Source organism: Amblyraja radiata, chromosome 29 (genome assembly GCF_010909765.2).
Source record: "Amblyraja radiata isolate CabotCenter1 chromosome 29, sAmbRad1.1.pri, whole genome shotgun sequence".
NCBI lineage: Eukaryota > Metazoa > Chordata > Chondrichthyes > Rajiformes > Rajidae > Amblyraja > Amblyraja radiata.
Genome location: NC_045984.1, coordinates 29,339,784 through 29,359,210, shown reverse-complemented (window position 1 = coordinate 29,359,210; position 19,427 = coordinate 29,339,784). Strand labels below are relative to the sequence as shown.

The following is a 19,427-nucleotide window of genomic DNA, read 5'->3' as shown; positions in this document are numbered from 1 at the left end:
AAGGGCTCGATCTAAACTAACTAACTAAACTAAACTATCTCTCCATCATACCTCTGAGAACTACCGCTGTCCACACTCAAATCCCTCTCAATGAACAAGCGATGAACTAATGTTACGGGGCACCACTTTTAGAATGTAGTCATGTTTAACTCCACCGATGTGTCATGTTGGGAGTCATGGAGAACGGAGCTAATATTTTCCTCCCGTGCATCCTGTGTTTTTCCCAGGCTGACGGCATTTGTACTGAAATCCTTTGCCCAGTCCCGTGGGTTTATCTACATTGACCCGAAGGAGCTGGACACTGCCAAGGAATGGATTATACAGCATCAGCAGGACGATGGTTCCTTTCCTGCAGTCGGGCGCATTCTGAACAAGGACATCCAGGTAATTCCACGGCTGGCCTCTCCCTGAGCACATGGACCAGCACAAAGCCAACTGCGAGAGGGGCAGCGGGGTAGAGGGAGAGGGCAGGGGGGGGGGGAAGTAGGTTGGGAACATAAAGGGCTGGATCCCAACTGGCACTTGGTTTCTAAATGCCTTTGTCTGTCGGTGAACTTCCAATGTTTAGTTTAGTTTAGAGATACAGCACGGAAACAGACCCTCCGGCCCACCGAGTCCGAGCCGACCGGCGATCCCCGCACATTAATGCCCCTGTCCCACTTAGGAAACCTGAACGGAAACCTCTGGAGACTTTGGGCCCCACCCAAGGTTTCCGTGCGGTTCCCGGAGGTTTTTGTCAGTCTCCCTACCTGCTTCCACTACCTGCAACCTCCGGGGACGGCACGGAAACCTTGGGTGGGGCGCAAAGCCTCCAGAGGTTTCCGTTCAGGTTTCCTAAGTGGGACAGGGGCATAACACTATCCCACACACACACACACACACACACTGGGGACATTTTGCATTGATACCAAGCAATCAACGTCTTTGGAGTGCGGGAGGAAGCCGAAGATCTCGGGGGAAAAACCCACGCAGGTCACGGGGAGAACGGACAAACTCCGTACAGACACGCACCCGTAGTCAGGATCGAACCCGGGTCCCTGGCGCTGTAAGGCAGCGACTCTACCGCTGCGCCACCCTACATTTATTCATAAAAACAACAGTTACGGGGTGGATGAGTGTTGGTGTCACAAGAGATGCAGATGGAGTCTGGAGTTAAAAAAAATCGAGCTGCTGGAGGAACTCAGCGGGACAGGCAGTTTCTCTGGAGGGAAATGGACAGATGCCGTTTTAGATTAGGGGTTTAAGAAGGAACTGCAGATGCTGGAAAATCGAAGGTAGACAAAAGTGCTGGAGGAACTCAGCGGGTGCAGCAGCATCTATGGCGCTGCTGTTTCGACGCCTCCGTTTATAATATCTGTACTCATCAGAACCCTAACACTAACCCTCTGTAAATACCTCCAGATAAATAAAAGTGTTCCATGTGTCACACTACTCCGGGATAGTGAATTCATCACCCTCTGCAAGAAGTTCCTATGCCAAGGATATTGCAAGTGAGATCAGCTTTATGTTAACAAGTTTGGAAATTGGTTTCCGCTGGCCCACCGCTGTGGCACCCTAACCCTAACACCCCGAAACGGAGGCGCCGAATCGGTACCATTCCGCCCACGGCATCTAATCGATGAGGAGCAGGGGAGCCCTTCGTGTGTCTTGGCCGATATTCCTCCCCCCACCAACACATCCAAAGCAGTGTGGCTGGTCAGTGATCAGGTTGCTGTTTGCGGGCTCTCTCTGTACGTAATTGCCTGTTCGTACCATTCACCTCCTTTGAGTTCCAGGTCCGGGCTTGGCATCAGCAGTGAATTCCTCATTGCAATTTTTTCAGGGTGGAATCCATGGGAAGATCTCGCTGACTGCCTATGTTGTGGCCGCACTACTGGAGACGGGCATCACCTCTGAGGTAGGGTCGATCGAGGTCCTCGCGTGGCCTTTTGCAGTGGCTCCCATTTGCAATTACGGTGTCGGGCTGAATTGTGAACGGAAGATCGACACAAACATGCCGGAGTAACTCAGCGGGACAGGCAGCATCTCTGGAGAGAAGGAACGGGCGACGTTTCGGGTCGAGACCCTTCTTCAGATGGGGATAGGAGTGGGATGACCCTCATAGAACACTAAACATACAGCAGTACAGCACAGGAACAGTCCCTTCGGCCCATAATGTCTGTGCCGAACATGATACCGGCGCCAGCAACCCCAGTTTGATCCTGCCTACGGGTGCTGTCTGTACGGAGTTTGCACGTTCTCCCCATAACCGCTTGGGTTTTCTCCGGGTGCTCCAGATTCCTCCCACATTCCAAAGATGTGCGGGCTAATTGGCCTCGGTTGTAAATTGTCCCTAGTGTGTAGGATAGTGCAAGTGTATGGGGATTGCTGGTCGCTGGGCCAAAGGATCTAAACTAATCTCATCTGCCTGCATGTGATCCATATGGGTGTCAAGGGTTATGGGGAGAAGGCAGGAGAATGGATTTGAATGGAAAAGATAGGTTGGCCCTGATTGAATGGCGGACTAGACTTGATGGGCCGAATGGCCTAATTCTGCTCCAGAGTCATATGAACTTATGAAGTATCCCAACGTGGAGGGGAAGCAGAGGGTGGTGATTGGACTTAACGGGTGTATGTGCCCTGTCCCACCTAACACCTCCAGCAAACAGACAGCAGAGTTGAGACCGAGAGAGAGGTGTGTTCACCATTGCCCCATTGCATTCACTCCAGGAAGCTTAGATATGTAGGAAGGGACCACAAATGCTGGTTTACAATGAAGATAGACACAAAACTCTGCAGTAACTCAGCGGGTCAGGCAGCATCTCTGGAGTGAAGGCATGGGTGACCTTCCGGGACTGAAGCAAGGGTCTCGACCCGGAACGTCACCCTTCCCTTCTCTCCCGAGACGCTGCCTGTCCCGCTGAGTTACTCCAGCATTTAGTGCCTCGCACAGGTTAGATGCAATGTAAACTCCATGGTTAGTCTTCAGTAACACTATTGCACCTTGATCCAGATGTCTCAACATGTTGTTCTCAGCTATGTGACCCGCACGCAGCCCCATTCCGTTGTCTCCCGGGTAAGTGGCCTGAAAGGGTTAACGACATCTGAAGGGCGAACACTAATTAGGTAGAGTTAATCCCGCTGCAATCTCTGATTGTAATTTGAAGAGGTTTGCAGGGGGACGGACGCAGGTTAACAAGGTCCCCGGGGGTGGGGGGTGGGGGGGGGGGGGGGAGATCTTCCCTGGGGTTTTTTAACAGGGAGACGGAGGAATGCGTGAATTCCTTGAATTCCTGTTTTTCTCAGGCATGTGCCGGTCGCCCGATCCCTCTCCACGCCAGCTCTGGAGGGGTCAGGAAACAGGAAGAAACTGCAGCTCTTAAATATGAGTGCTCACCAGCGGGAGACGGGGAGCTGGCGGGATCAGAGGAGCCGCAGGTTTCACCTGCCTGGTACAGACCAGCCCCGCGGGCCTCCGTCTCGGCAACCGGGCTCTCATGTGCCTGTGCCGTTCCCAAAGCTGCCCGTGGGGCGGGCACGGTGGCGCAGCGGCAGAGTTGCCGCCTTACAGCGCCGGAGACACGGGTTCAATCCCGAACTGGTGCCGTGAGGCTTCACTGGAGTTTTAGAAGGATGAGGGGGAATCTTATAGAAACATATACAATTATAAAAGGACTGGACAAGCTAGAAGCAGGAAAAATGTTCCCAAAGTGGGGCGAGTCCAGAGCCAATGGTCACAGTCTTAGAATAAAGGGGAGGCCATTTAAGACTGAGGTGAGACAAACTTTTTCACCCAGAGAGTTGTGAATTTATGGAATTCCCTGCCACAGAGGGCAGTGGAGGCCAAGTCACTGGATGGATTTAAGAGAGAGTTAGATAGAGCTCTAGGGGCTAGTGGAGTCAAGGGATATGGGGAGAAGGCAGGCACGGGTTATTGATAGGGGACGATCAGCTATGATCACAATGAATGGCGGTGCTGGCTCGAAGGGCCGAATGGCCTCCACCTGCACCTATTTTCTATGTTTCTTTGTTTCTAACTCTATTGGTGTGCCACCATGCGGCCCCAGTTAGAAACATAGAACATGGAAACATAGAACAGGAGTAGGCCATTCGGCCCTACAAGCAAGCACCGCCATTCAATACGATCATGGCTCAGTACCCCGTTCCTGTTTTTTCCCCACATCCCTTGATTCCTTTAGCCCTAAGAGCTATATCTATAACTTTCTTTTGAGAGTTCTCTCTCTCTTTGGCTGTTGATTAGCGGGCCAAAAGTGCCTGTTTCCATCCTGTATCTCTAAACTAAAACCTGCGGTGGTGTAAGCGGTAGAGTTGCTGCCTCACAGCGCCGGGGACCCGGGTTTGATCCTGGCTATGGATGCTCTCTGTACGGAGTTTGCACGTTCTCCTCATGACCGGGTGGGTTTTCGCCGGGGTCTTACCAAAGTGCAGCACAGAACGCCCCAGGAGCTCCTTTTTCCCTGCGGCTACCAAACTGTACAACTCGTCCCCCTTCTGTCGTGGGGTTGACTGAATCTTCCCCACCCCCCCCCCCCACCTCCCTGTTTCCACACATCTCTCATCCTCGACTTTTCCATTCGATAAGTTAATTTCATTGCGCTTTCAGAGAGAGAGAGAGAGAGAGAGAGAGAGGGGGGAAGAGAGAGAGAGACAGAGAGAGAGAGAGAGAGAGAGAGACAGAGAGAGAAAGAGACAGACAGAGAGAGACAGACACAGAGAGAGAGACAGACAGAGACACAGAGAGAGACACAGAGAGAGACAGACAGACAGAGACAGACAGAGACAGAGAGAGACAGAGAGAGACAGAGAGAGAGTGAGAGACAGACAGACAGAGAGACAGAGACAGAGAGAGCGAGACAGAGCAAAATTAGAGAGAGAGAAAAAACACGCTATAAAAAGAGTGTTGTGCCCCTAATAAGATGAGAGTAAGAAAGACAGATGGAGATGTATACAATACAGAGGAGACCAGTGTGTTGTGTGCATTCTTGACAACGATAGATGGGAGAGGGAGAGGGGAAGAGTGACACAGACACAGCTTGGTTGTGGCAGGGTGAAGGCGCTGCCCTACAGCGGGACCAATGTTTATCCGCTTGTCCAGGGCAGGAGGAGGACGTGTATCGGGACAAGCCAATCTAACCGGGATGAAGACGGCACGTTTTTAGTTGCTGTCTTTTGTGGATTTTAGGAGGAGAAAGCTGCGGTTGGAAAAGCGAAACATTTCCTGGAAGGCAACATGTACTCTGCAGATGACCCTTACACCACGGCCCTGTCTGCCTACGCCCTGACCCTGCTGCGGAGCAAGCATGCCTCGGCTGCACTGAGGAGGCTCAACAACATGGCCATCATGCAAGGTGCGTCCTCACCTCCACACTGCCCACCTAGTCCTCCACCACGTCATTTATCACAGCAAGCTATCCACATGAGAGTGGGGGGGGGAGAATTGAGGGAGTGGTGGTGGGAGAGGGTGGGAGTGAGTGGAGAGAGAGAGAGAGTGATGGGGGAGAGAGTGGTGGGGGGAGAGTGATGGGAGAGAGAGTTGAGGCAGAGAGAGGGAGTGGTGGTGGGAGAAAGAGGGAGTGGGGGGGGGGGTACAGAGAGAGTGAGTGGGGGGGGAGAGAGAGTGGAACGAGAGAGAGAGAGAGTGAGTGGGGGGAGAGAGAGTGGAGGGAGACAGCAAGGGTGGGAAGAGCGAAAGAAAGAAACTGGTCAGCTTAATGCAACCTCTGGTCAGCCCATGAGTTTCTGTTGTCATTGACATGTACCGCATCACACAAGAATGTGACCCTGCCGACCTCTGTGTCCTCTGTCATCATTAACTTTGCCCTTTGGTGGGCAATCCAAGATGGCGACCAACCCAGGCTGGTCACCAAAGTCATTAGACAGATGTACAGGTTTGTAGATGATGGGGACTAGGCAGGAGAATGGGGTTGAGAGTCTGTGGCATTCTCAGCCTCAGAGGGCGGTGGAGGCCAGTTCTCTGGATGTTTTCACGAGAGAGTTAGATAGGGCTCTTAAAGATAGCGGAGTGAAGGGATATGGGGAGAAGGCAGGAACGGGGTACTGATTGTGGATGATCAGCCATGATCACATTGAATGCAAATATAATTTTGTTTCTGGTACATGAGTGGATTAATTCAGCTTGTGAATTGCAGATGGCTTCACGCACTGGAGTCTGATGGGCACCACAGTCACGGATGAGGATACGTTCATGGGTTTCACTGACGGCCTCTCCCAGTCAGGTAACGGGGCACCTTTGTGATACCAGCCAGCCTGCGCTTTCTGTTCAAATTAATGACCTCAATGAGCAATGAGCAGCTCGAGTGCCGCCCTGACCTCCCATCTAACTCATCGGAGAACTTGGCAGCACGGTGGCACAGCGGGAGAGTTGTTGCCTTACAGCGCCAGAAACCCGGGTTCGATCCCGACTACGGGTGCTGTCCACACAGAGTTTGCACGTTCCCCCCGTGTCCTCGTGGGTTTTCTCCTACATTCCAAAGACGTGCGGGTTTGGAGGTCTATTGGCCTCTGTAAAAATTGCCCCTACTGTGTAGTGTATGGGATGTTCGGTGGTCGGCACGGACTCGGTGGGCCGAAGGGCCTGTTTCCTCGCTAAAGTTGTAGAGGACACTCATGTTTTGTCTGGGGTGCAGGACTCCCGTTTCAGGGTGAAGGGGCTTTTACCGTCATGGCTGGTGAGCTCAAGCCATGCAGTGGTTTGTTTCATGTCATTGCTGGCATCGGTTGGTGAGCAAGGGGCTGAGACAGGGAGAGCTGCTGCCGGCCGGCAAGGTGCAGTGACGGGCGGTTCGGTGACTGCCTCTCGTGTCCCCCGTGCACAGTTGTGTCGGCAGAGGTGGAGATGACGGCCTACGCTCTCCTCACCTACACCTCGCTGGGGGACGTGGTGTCGGCCCTGCCTGTGGTGAAGTGGCTCTCGCAGCAACGCAACGCCCTGGGAGGATTCTCGTCCACACAGGTAAGCCCACCCACCCAAAATCGTCACTCTGCACAGAAACGGGCCCTTCGGCCCACCTCGTCCGTGCCCACCCACCTGAACCAGCCCCCATTTGATTGCATTTGGCCCATGTCCACCTACCGTACCCTTTCCTATCCACGAACCCGCCCAGAAGATAGACACAACACTAGCTGGCCAACGTTAGCTGTTGGAGGGTGTCGAGCCAAAATGTCACCTATTTCTTTTCTTGGTTCTTGGGTTTCTTGGTCCTCCAAAATATTCCAAATGGAATTTAAACTGGAGGTGGTGAAGGGAGGGCTTAAGCCAGAAAGGGTTATTGGGAAGAAAGAGCTACTTTAAATTTAGTTGCATCTGGTTGGGTAACTATAGTTAGTAAACTTTAGTCAGAGGGTGGTGAATCTGTGGAATTCATTGCCACAGATGGCTGTAGAGGCCATGTCACTGGGTATTTTTTAAAGCAGACATTGACAGGTTCTTGATTAGTAAGGATGTCAACAGTTCTCAGGTGAATGGGCTTGAGAGGGAAAAATAGATCAGCCATGATTGAATGGCGGAGTAGACCAGATGGGCCAAATGGCCTAATTCTGCTCCTGTGAAACAGCATATACTTCGACACACAATGCGTACACACAGGCACCTCCTCCCTTGTCATATTGGTTCAGTTTGGTGGGGTCGGTGAGTAGGGTCGCCAACTTTCTCACTGCCAAATAAGGGACAAAAGGTAAAAAAAAAATAAGGGACAAATTCCCGACGGCAATTCGTTGACCGACTCGGCCGTGGCTGGGTGAATGATGAGTTGGCCCGGGTGCTGGACGTTGCGCGCGGCGTCAAAACTCCTCAGCTGGCCCGCCGGCTGGGCTTTGTGTTCTGCTGCACGCAAAGTCCGGCACCCCGTCCGACTCATGATCGGCCACGAGAAGGAGGGGTGGTGGTGGTGTCGGCGGTAAGCGAAGGTCCGAAGATCGGACAGCTGGCCGGGCTGCCGACCGACGGGGGCCACGGCCGAGGCGCTGTTGTTGCTGCTGCTTCTGCTGCTGCTGCTGCTGCACTCCATGGGCTTTTTTTGACAGCTACCCGAGCGGTAGCTCAATTTAGCCCAATATACGGGATGTCCTGGCTAATACAGGACATTTGGCGACCCTATCTGTGAGTTGAATGAGTGGCCCAGAGTGAGTGGCACTGTTGTTGTTTGCTCTCTCTCCAGGACACCTGCGTAGCTCTACAGGCACTGTCGGAGTATGCCATCCTCTCCTACGTTGGGGGGGTCAACCTCACCATCTCCCTCGCCTCAACCAACCTGGACTTCCAAGAATCCTTTGAGCTCAACAGGGACAACAAGAAGATCCTGCAGAGAGCGAAGGTGAGAAGCAGTCAGTCCCCTGTTGTGAAAACGCACGTTTTAGTTTCACACTTCTACACGTGAAAGAGTATAAAGCGTGTGTGTGTGTAGACTGAGTAAATCTGCGCAAAGGGAGTGGTTTAAATGTGCGTCAAGCAGCCCAAATGGCAGCACAGTGGCGCAGTGGTACAGCACCAGAGGCCCGGATTCGATCCTAACCACGGGTGCTGTCTGATCATGGAGTTTGTACGTTCTCCATGTGACCGTAAGGGGTTTCTCCGGGTGCTCCAGTTTCATCCCACACCCCAAAGTGTGGCGCTGTAATGCAGCAATGCTTCCACTGTGCCACCGTGACTGGAGTATATTCAAGACATTAGACTGGCAGGTATTTGGACATGAAAGGCATCAAAGGACCCGTGGTTTGTGTCAGAAAATGGCCGCTGATGGAGAATGGAATGGAATGACAGAACAGGCACAAGGGAGCAAATGGCCTCTTCCTGGTTCTATTTATTATGAGGTAAAAATAGAAAGAATTTTGAAATTAAAAATAAGGGAATTTAGTTGTTTCTCTGGAGTAGAGATTGATATCCACAGATGGCCCAGAGCCAAGGGACAATGATATCAAGCTGACAGATGTTGCTGCAGCAGTTCACAGTGAGACACTGAGGCAGATACCGATGGTTCAATGCATTACTGCCCTGCTGGGCGTCACAGTGGTGGCGCAGCAGTAGAGCTGCTGCCTTACAGCGCCAGAGACACGGGTTCAATCCTGACTATGGGATAATGTCTGTATGGAGTTTGCACATTGTCCCCATTACCTGCGTGGGTTTTCTCTGGGTGCTCTGGTTTCCTCCCACACTCCAAAGATGCAGACACTTGTAGGCTAAATGGCTTGATAAAATTGTACATCGTCCCTAGTGTATGTCGGACGGTGCTAGCGTGTGGGGATTGCGGGTCGGCGGGGACCTGGTGGGCCGAAGGGTCGGTTTTCGCGCTGTAACTCTAAACCAAACTAAAGTTGATGAGATTTTTGAATAGGTTTATTGGCCAAGCATATTCACATACAAGGAATTTGCCTTGGCGCTCTGCCCGCAAGTGGCAACATGACAATTAGGGATGACACATAAAATATTAAACATTAAACATCAAACTAAACAATGGTAAAGATTTCAGTGGATTCATAGCAGTGATGGGAAGAAAGAGGGCCTTATCTTGAGACAAGCAGTGAATCTGGGATTATCATTAGTACATCCACAATGGCGCTGTAGAGGGGCAAGGTCAGCCAGTGGATTGTTCCTCATTAAGCCGCCGTGTTAATTAAATTCTCTCACCTGCTGCAATAACGTATTGAAGATGTCCTGATATTTCTCCGTCTTCTCCCTGCCTTTTCCAGATCCCAAGTGTTCCAACTGGTCTGTTTGTGAGTGCCAAGGGAGAAGGCTGCTGTTTGATGCAGGTAAGGAAGTTGTGGATGAGCACTGCATTAAGTTCTCTGCCTCCTCTGCCTGAGATCCTGAACACCAAGTATCCATTGACCCCGGGCAGGAGATCGCTCCCTCTGACACTATGACACAAGAAACTGCAGCTGCTGGAATCTTGCATAGAAATACAAAGTGCTGGAGTAACCCGAAACGTCACCCATCCTTTTTCTGCTGCCTGACCTGCTGAGTTACTCCAGCACAGTCTGAAGAAGGGTTTCGGCCCGAAACGTTGCCTATTTCCTTCGCTCCATAGATGCTGCTGCACCCGCTGAGTTTCTCCAGCATTTTTGTGTACTCCAGCATTCTATTTATGTCTATGTTTTTAGAAAATTGTCCAACTGATCCACACATGTTTGCCCTGGGAACGATTTCCCTTCGATAATGATCCAATTCCCTTTTGAATGTTCCAAATAAATGGAATATTTCGTGACCTTATTGGCACCCTACACTGTATTGAATTGAATTTCTTTCTTGGTCATTCAAAAACAAGTTTGAACGAAATTTCGTTACCATGCAGTCGTAACAATAAAAATGCAACAAAACACACAATTAAACACAACTTAACACAAACATCCATCACAGTGACTCTCCTTCAGGCACCTCCTCACTGTGATGGAAGGTTAAAAAATGTCTTATCTCTTCCTTGCTTCTTCTCCCGCGGTCTGCTGCGTCGAGGTGACCGAGGTTCCCGATATTGAAGCCCCCGCCGGGCGATGGAAGATCCCGCGGCCGATTTTAAGCTGCGCCGGGCGATGAAAGGCCCCGTGAACGGGCCGATTCAAGCCTTGCGATTCGGGGCGGACGAAGCTGCTGTTGCTGGAGCTCCCGATTCTTTGCATACCTTGTGTATGCAGAACAAAGAATATCACTGTGACGTGTTTCATGTTATCATAAATTATTATCAGTGCCGAGGAACAAATTAAACCCGTGTCCCACGGTACGGGTTCATTCCAAGAGTTCTCCCCGAGTTTGCCCTGATGTGAACTCGGAGATTTACGGTATTGGCCACTCGTCGGTACTCGGGGCTCTCGTGGACATTTTGTGGACAACATGTTGAAAAATCTTCATGAATCTTCCCGTGCTTACCTGCCGTTAGCGAGTCTTCCCGAGTACCTGCCGTTAGCGTTACGAGCCGGTAAGAGACGTCCCCGAGCTCCGACGTACCCGCTACGTTCATTCTCCGTGCTTACCACGAGTTTGATTTTATTTAACTCGGGATTGCTCTTGGAATGAACTCGTACCGTGGGACAGGGGTATTAGTATTTTGTGGAGGCGTGGAGCTGTTGGCGACTAGGTTATGCCACAGTAGAGGTTTAGTGGTGGTGAGGTCTGTGCTGACGGTAAATGAGTCTCCACCTTTGTAGATTGACGTGAGCTACAACGTTCCGGATCCGGTGGCCAAACCGGCGTTCCAGCTGTCGGTGAACCTGAAGGAACCGAACCGCCAGCGGCACCAACACCAGCACCTGGCCCGGCCCCCGACCCGGAGCGACAACCGGTCGAAGAGGTCACGGCAGGACCGGGCGCTGCACCATGACGACGACCCCGCCTCAGACCAGGATCACCAGGAGTACAAGCTCACCGTGGAGGCCTGTGCCAGGTATGGCCACCACCCTGACACTAACCCACCGTGCCCGCCCTTCAGTCCCAGCTATGGCCACCACCCTGACACTAGCCCAGCGTGCCCGCCCTTCAGTCCCAGCTATGGCCACCACCCTGACACTAGCCCACCGTGCCCGCCCTTCAGTCCCAGCTATGGCCACCATCCTGACACTAGCCCACCATGCCAGCCCTTTAGTCCCAGCTATGGCCACCAACACTGGCCCACTGTGTCCGACTTTCAGTCCCTGCCCGTCCCCTCACTCACCCTACCCACCCCATCACTCTCACACTCCCTGCCCGCCCCCCCCTGTCTCCTCCCCCTGCCCAGGGACCATTTGACATGTTTTAATGATTAGTTTAATTTAGAGATACAGCACAGAAACGGGACCTTCGGCCCACGGAGTCTACACCGACCAGTGATCCCTGCACATTAATTTTACATTGATACCAAGCCAATTAACCTACAAACCTGTACGTCTTTGGGATGTGGGAGGAAAACCGGAGCACCCGGTGGTAAGCCACGTACTTCAGGCCTGTGACGAGAGTCTCTAACCAACACTGTCCTGTGGCTTGTTTTGCAGGTGGCTTCATTCCGGCTCCTCGAACATGGCGGTCCTGGAGGTCCCTCTCCTGTCGGGTTTCCGAGCTGACGTGGAAAGTCTAGAACAGGTGGGGGTTGGGGGTGGGGGTTGCGGGGTGGGGGTTGCGGGGTGGGGGGTGGGGCTTGCGGGGTGGGGGTCGGGGGAGAATCTTAGTACAGTTGTAGTTGGACTATGCAGCTGTATATTGGGAATGATCTCTGCGTCATCTGGAGTTCACTTTGGTGGAGACCCGGTCGTGGAGATGAGTCTGTTTGGTGCTGTGAGCATGTCAGATTTTAGGTTCCACCCTCTGGGGAAAAGGATCCCTCGTATCCCCTTGGCAAAAAGACCCTGCTCTCGCTTGCTCCTTGGCTTGCGATGTCCCTGACTCGGTCTCCTCCGCCTCCACTGGCCCCGGCTTGCTCCTCATGCTCATTTCCCCGAGAGATGACAGATGTAATGAATTGCATGTTTAAAGCTTTATCCTCCATCGCCCTCTGACACCCCCCCCCCCCCCCCTTCCTCCACCTCCCACGTGTTAAAGTTCCTCTCAATATAATTAGATTCTGAAGCAGCAGAGCTTCCCCGCTCATCTTGGGCCCAGGCGGAACGAGCAGGGAGAGACGATGTTACTGAGCTCACGTCAGAGCGAGGGATGGCTTCAGTGGTCGGGAAAGAAGGTTTACGATGGGGCACTCATTTCAATTAGAATCATAGAAACTAGGTGCAGGAGGAGGCCATTCGGCCCTTCGAGCCAGCACCGCCATTCATTGTGATCATGGCTGATCATCCCCAATCAATAACCCGTGCCTGCCTTCTCCCCATATCCCTTGGCTCCACTAGCCCCTAGAGCTCTATCTAACTCTCTCTTAAATCCATCCTGTGATTTGGCCTCCACTGCCCTCTGTGGCAGGGAATTCCATAAATTCACAACTCTCTGGGTGAAAAAGTTTTTTTCCCGTTATTTAGGTGAAGAAGAATGTGGAGGGGTAACTTATTCACACAAAGGGTGGTGGGTGTGTGGAACGAGCTGCCAGGGGAGGTAGTTGAGGCAGAGACTATTGCAATGGTTTAAGAAACAGTTAGTCAGGTACATGAAGTTAGCCACAAAATGCTGGATTAACTCAGCGGGACGGGCAGCATCTCTGGAGAGAAGGAATGGGTGCGTTTAGAAGGATTGAGAGGGGATCTTATTGAAACATATAAGATTATTAAGGGTTTGGACGCGATAGAAGCAGGAAACATGTTCCCGATGTTGGGGGAGTCCAGAACCAGGGGCCACAGTTTAAGGATATGGGGTAAGCTATGTAGAACGTAGACGAGGAAACACTTTTTCTCACAGAGAGTTGTGAGTCTGTGAATTCTCTGCCTCAGAGGGCGGTGGAAGCCCGTTCTCTGGATACTTTCAAGAGAGCGCTAGATAGGGCTCTTAAAGATAGCGGAATCAGGGTATATGGGGAGAAGGCAGGAACAAGGGTACTGATTGGGTATGATCGCATTGAATGGCGGTGCTGGCTAGAACGGCCGAATGGCCTACTCCTGCGCCTATTGTCTATTGTCCATTGATGTTTCGGCTCGAGGCCCTTCTTCAGACTGATAGGACAGGTTTGGAGGTATATGGGACAAACGCAGGCAGGTGGGACTAGTGTAGCTGGGACATGTTGGGCGGTGTGGGCAAGTTGGGCCGTAGGGCCTGTTTCCACGCTGTATCACTCCATGACTCTACTCTTCTGTTCCGATGTCAGGAAATTGAGCGAGGCTGTAAGTGTGGTCAGGACTCCTGGGTGCTGCTGGATGTGAGCACAGTGCCAAACCAGGAACCTCTGTCCTGAAGTCTCCAGACCCGAAACGTCACCCATTCCCTCCATCCAGAGACTCTGCCTGTCCCGCTGAGTCACTCCGGCATTTTGTGTCTGTCTTCGGTTTTAACCGGCATCTGCAGTTCCTACCGACACCTGTTTACAGTCACTGTCACTGGGTCACAGTCAGGATACATGCACCAGCCTGTGTGACCTGGGGCCAGGGTGTAGAGGGGAGGGGAGGGGGGGATAGCTGTGGCCTTGGGTAGTTTCAGCAGTGCTGGAAATCTATTTATACACAAAGCAAGAATTATGGAGCCCGAGGGATCCCACCAGTCATGGAAACCGGAAGATTTATCCAGTGATTTTAAAGCTGTAAATACCAAGGGAAAGGTCATTGACAGAATACATTTACAAGTGGTTGAGTATATTAAGGAATCTCGCATTGGGACTGAGACCTCTGAGCTAAATCAGTTTAAACAAAATACGCCTTTGGTCTGATTTTAGTTTAGTTTAGAGATGCAGCGCGGAAACAGGCCCTTCGGCCCACCGGGCCCGCGCTGACCAGCGATCCCCGCACATTAACACTATCCTACACCCACTAGGGACAATTGTTACGTTTACCAAGCCAATGAACTGACATACAAACCTGTACGCCCTTTGGAGTGCGGGAGAAAGGCGAAGATCTCGGAGAAAACCCTCGCAGATCGCGGGGAGAACGTACAAACTCCGCACGGACAGCGCCCGTAGTCGGGGTCGAACCCCCGGGACTCCAGCGCTGCATTCGCTGTAAGGCAGCAACTCTGCCGCTGTACGCGCCGCCGTGACTGCCCAGCTTTGATGCTCTGTGTTGTCTCTGGAGTATCTGAGCTGGAGACCTGGGGTCTGTGTCTAGGGACCCACTACTTAGGCAAGAGTGAGGGGAGGGAGAGAGAGGGAGGGAAGTGAGGAGGAGGGAGGGAGAGAGAGAGAGGGAGCAATAATCTGACATTGATACTGTCTGTGGTTCAAACACAGTTGTCAGCCAGCAGATATCCGATAGTTCAGCGGTACTTTATTGTCATAGCTACCAGGATACAGTGAAATCCTTTGTTTACTATCCAGTAAAATCATATTCCACGTAAGCACAATCAGACAAATGAACAAGAACGCAACGATTGTGATGCAAAAATAGTCGATTCCTTCTGAGGGAGAAAACCCTCGCAGATCGCGGGGAGAACGTACAAACTCCGTACAAACACAGAGAGCGGTCAAGTCTCCAGCGCCATCTTGCATCTTTCAATTATTAAGTCTAAAATATTGAGTCTTGTCTTGGTTGTCCTGGAGGCGGCACTGGGTGGGTGTTGCAGGGGTTGGCCTGGCCTAGCGATGCTGTCGGTGTCCTCCACTGCCACTCTGTGCCGCTGTGGGGCGCGTTCGACGCACGCCCTCGTTCGGCCCACGCGATGCCCCGGCTGCTGCAGGGCCTCCAGCGGCCCACTCCCACTCCCACTCCCACTCCCACTCCCACTCCGCCCGACACCTGGACCCCGCAAACTCTCCGTCCCCTCGCCTCCCTCCCTCCCATGGCCACCCCTCCACTTCCCTGTGCCTGCACGCCTCCCGTAGGTGACCTCTGAACCGTTGGAGAGCTTCTGCGGGCAAGGGAGGCAAGCTGGCGGGCATCTTCTCCGCCCACCACCACTGCCAACTGAGGGACGGGCACAAGGTGAACAAACTGGCACTTGCAGGAAACGGGAAAATTAGAAAAAGTATATCTTTAACTTGTAGTTTAGTTTACGATCTTCCTACCACAACCAGAGAGCAGTGTTGGACTACAACCTACCTCTTTGGTGACCCTCGGACACTCCTTGATAGGACTTTGGTGCACTAAATGTTATTCCCTTATCATGTATCTGTCCACTCTAAATGGATCGATTGTATTCATGTATTGTCTTTCTATTAACTGGTTAGCACACGACAAAAGCTTTCCACTGTACCTCAGTACACGTGACAATAAACTAAACTAGTTTAGAGATACAGTGCAGAAACAGGCCCTTCGGCCCGCCGAGTCTGTGCCGACCAGCGATCCCCCTACACAATGACCCATTCTACATTTCCTTATCATTATCTGCTGTGATTTGATTTGAGTATAGGATTTGAGTATAGGAGCAGGGAGGTTCTACTGCAGTTGTACAGGGTCTTGGTGAGACCACACCTGGAGTATTGCGTACAGTTTTGGTCTCCAAATCTGAGGAAGGACATTATTGCCCTAGAGGGAGTGCAGAGAAGGTTCACCAGACTGATTCCTGGGATGTCAGGACTGTCTTATGAAGAAAGACTGGATAGACTTGGTTTATACTCTCTAGAATTTAGGAGATTGAGAGGGGATCTTATAGAAACTTACAAAATTCTTAAGGGGTTGGACAGGCTAGATGCAGGAAGATTGCTCCCGATGTTGGGGAAGTCCAGGACAAGGGGGTCACAGCTTAAGGATAAGGGGGGAAATCCTTTAAAACCGAGATGAGAAGAACTTTTTTCACACAGAGAGTGGTGAATCTCTGGAACTCTCTGCCACAGAGGGTAGTCGAGGCCAGTTCATTGGCTATATTTAAGAGGGAGTTAGATGTGGCCCTTGTGGCTAAGGGGATCAGAGGGTATGGAGAGAAGGCAGTTACGGGATACTGAGTTGGATGATCAGCCATGATCATATTCAATGGCGGTGCAGAGCTCGAAGGGCCGAATGGCCTACTCCTGCACCTAATTTCTATGTTTCTATGTTTCTATGATCTGTTGTTTTCACACCTTAATCATCGATATCTCACTCTTCCCTGACTCTCAGTCTGAAGAAACGTCACCCATTCCTTCTCTCCCGAGATGCTGCTGCCTGTCCCGCTGATTTACTCCAGCATTTTGTGTCTATCTTCAGTGTAAACCAGCATCTGCAGTTCCTTCCTCCACATCCCCGTACACTAGTTCTATCCAACACACACTGGGGACAATTTACAGAGGCACAGTTAACGTACAAACCTGCACGTCTGTGGAATGTGGGAGGAAACCGGAGCTCCCGGAGAAAACCCACGCAGGTCACGGGGGAGGGGGAACCCACAAACTCCGTGCAGACAGCACCCGTAGTCAGGATCGAACCTGTGTCTCCTGCGCTGTGAGGCAGCTGCTCTACCGCTGCACCACCGTGGAGTCCCGGACCTGCACTATCAACGGGACTTCAAAGGCTTCTGGGGTCAGCAGAGCGGGTCGCTGAGGAGGGTTAGACAATAGACAATAGGTGCAGGAGTAGGCCATTCGCCCCTTCGAGCCAGCACCGCCATTCAATGTGATCATGGCTGATCATCCCCAATCAGTACCCCGTTCCTGCCTTCTCCCCATATCCCCTGACTCCATTATCTTTAAGAGCCCTATCTAGCTCTCTCTTGAAAGCGTCCAGAGAACCTGCCTCCACCGCCCTCTGAGGCAGAGAATTCCACAGACTCACCACTCTTTGTGAGAAAAAGTGTTTCCTTGTCTCTGTTCTAAATGGCTTACTCCTTATTCTTAAAACTGTGGCCCCTGGTTCTGGGTTAAAGGTTAAAAGCGACAAAGAATCACTGCGTTACTTCTGAGTCATTAACGGGCGAGATCGTCGACCTGGTGGGGCAAGGATGTCCGGGGGGCGGCCAAAGGTCATGTTGAGGGGCATTTAGTTCACATTAACACTGCTGTAAGAACATGCCTGCGTGTGTGTAATGGCAATGTGCTCGCCACGCTTTGTTTCCTTTCGCTGCTCCATCTGGTCACCCTTGCTTGGGTCTCTCTGACTGATCCACCCTACAGTGACACAGAGTGGACAGCACACTCCACGCCACACAAGTCTCCTCCTGCCCCTTCTCCACCTCACCCCCACACTTCTCTCACCCCCCTTCAGAAAGAGAACAAGGAGGAATTTCTTCAGCCAGAGGGAGGGTGGCAAATCTGTGGAATTCATTGCCGCAGACTGCTGTGTGGAGGCCAAGTCACTGGCCTTTTTTACGGTGGAGATCGACAGATTCTCAATTAGCACGGGTGTCAGGGCTTATGGGGAGAAGGCACGAGATTAGGGTTGAGAGGGAAATAGAGGGAGTGCAGAGAAGGTTCACCAGACTGATTCCTGGGATGTCAGGACTGTCTTATGAAGAAAGACTGGATAGACTTGGTTTATACTCTCTAGAATTTAGGAGATTGAGAGGGGATCTTATAGAAACTTACAAAATTCTTAAGGGGTTGGACAGGCTAGATGCAGGAAGATTGTTCCCGATGTTGGGGAAGTCCAGGACAAGGGGTCACAGCTTAAGGATAAGGGGAAATCCTTTAAAACCGAGATGAGAAAAACTTTTTTCACACAGAGAGTGGTGAATCTCTGGAACTCTCTGCCACAGAGGGTAGTTGAGGCCAGTTCATTGGCTATATTTAAGAGGGAGTTAGATGTGGCCCTTGTGGCTAAGGGGATCAGGGGGTATGGAGAGAAGGCAGGTACGGGATACTGAGTTGGATGATCAGCCATGATCATATTGAATGGCAGTGCAGGCTCGAAGGGCTGAATGGCCTACTCCTGCACCTAATTTCTATGTTTCTATCTATGAAAGATAGGAGAATGGGATTAGGAGGCAGAGATCAGGCGTGATTGAATGGCGGAATGGACTCGATGGGCCGAATGGCCTAATTCTCCCTATGACATGAATTTATGTTTTCAGGCCATCTCTGCTCTCCGCCCCATAGGCATTGACACAACCCTCCCACTCTGTGCCCAATCCTCCCAGAGTCCGCGGAAAGCCGAGGCTTTCTCCTGAAACTTCCCCAAAGCAGCATTTGTCGGGAGGAACGGGAGGCTGTGTTGATGAAGGGAGGTGTAGTAGCAGTGGAGAGGGGGGAATGGTGGGGAGAGCAAGAGGGGGTAGGAGATATGTGGAGCGGGGGGGGGGGAGGGGAGGTGTGGCATTAGAGAAGGTGAGCTAGGGGTAGAAGCGGTGAGGAACGACACTACAAACTCTCTCCCACCCTCATCAACCTACTCTCCCCTCCCCCTCTACCGCTACTGCCCTCCACTCCCTCTATTGCTCCCCCTCTATCGTTGCCTCTCTTCCCCCCCCCTACCACTACCCCTCTATCACCACCCCTCTCCCCTCTTTCTAGCGCTACCCCTTTCTCCCTCTATCCCTCTCTACCCATCACGCCCCAATTTTTTTCGTTACCCCTTTCTTCCCCCCCCCCTGTATCGCTACCACTATCTCCCCCTCTACCACCACCCCTCTCCCCTCTCTCTATCGTTACCCCTTTCTTCCCCCTTACATAGAAACATAGAAAATAGGTGCAGGAGTAGAGGCCATTAGGCCCTTCGAGCCTGCACCGCCATTCAATATGATCATGGCTGATCATCCAACTCAGTATCCTGTACCTGCCTTCTCTCCATACCCCCTGATCCCTTTAGCCACAAGGGTCACATCTAACTCCCTCTTAAATATAGCCAATGAACTGTGGCCTCAACTACCCTCTGTGGCAGAGAATCCCACAGATTCACCACTCTCTGTGTAAAAAATGATTTTCTCATCTCGGTCCTAAAAGATTTCCCCCTTATCCTTATCCTTAAACTGTGACCCCTTGTTCTGGACTTCCCCAACATCGGGAATAATCTTCCTGCAT

General features: G+C 51.8%; 1 protein-coding gene across 2 annotated transcripts in view; it reads left to right on the top strand.

The window, feature by feature from the left end:
- The window catches only part of cpamd8 (C3 and PZP like alpha-2-macroglobulin domain containing 8), a 137,927-nt gene that overhangs the window by 87,650 nt on the left and 30,850 nt on the right, over positions 1-19,427 (top strand). For both annotated transcript variants that reach the window (XM_033047088.1, XM_033047087.1), the window contains 9 exons: positions 228-384; positions 1,823-1,897; positions 5,183-5,348; positions 6,150-6,236; positions 6,837-6,973; positions 8,178-8,333; positions 9,706-9,768; positions 11,158-11,393; positions 11,977-12,064. In XM_033047088.1, the coding sequence (XP_032902979.1) occupies positions 228-384; positions 1,823-1,897; positions 5,183-5,348; positions 6,150-6,236; positions 6,837-6,973; positions 8,178-8,333; positions 9,706-9,768; positions 11,158-11,393; positions 11,977-12,064 (1,165 nt within the window). The remainder of the gene's footprint in view (positions 1-227; positions 385-1,822; positions 1,898-5,182; positions 5,349-6,149; positions 6,237-6,836; positions 6,974-8,177; positions 8,334-9,705; positions 9,769-11,157; positions 11,394-11,976; positions 12,065-19,427) is intronic.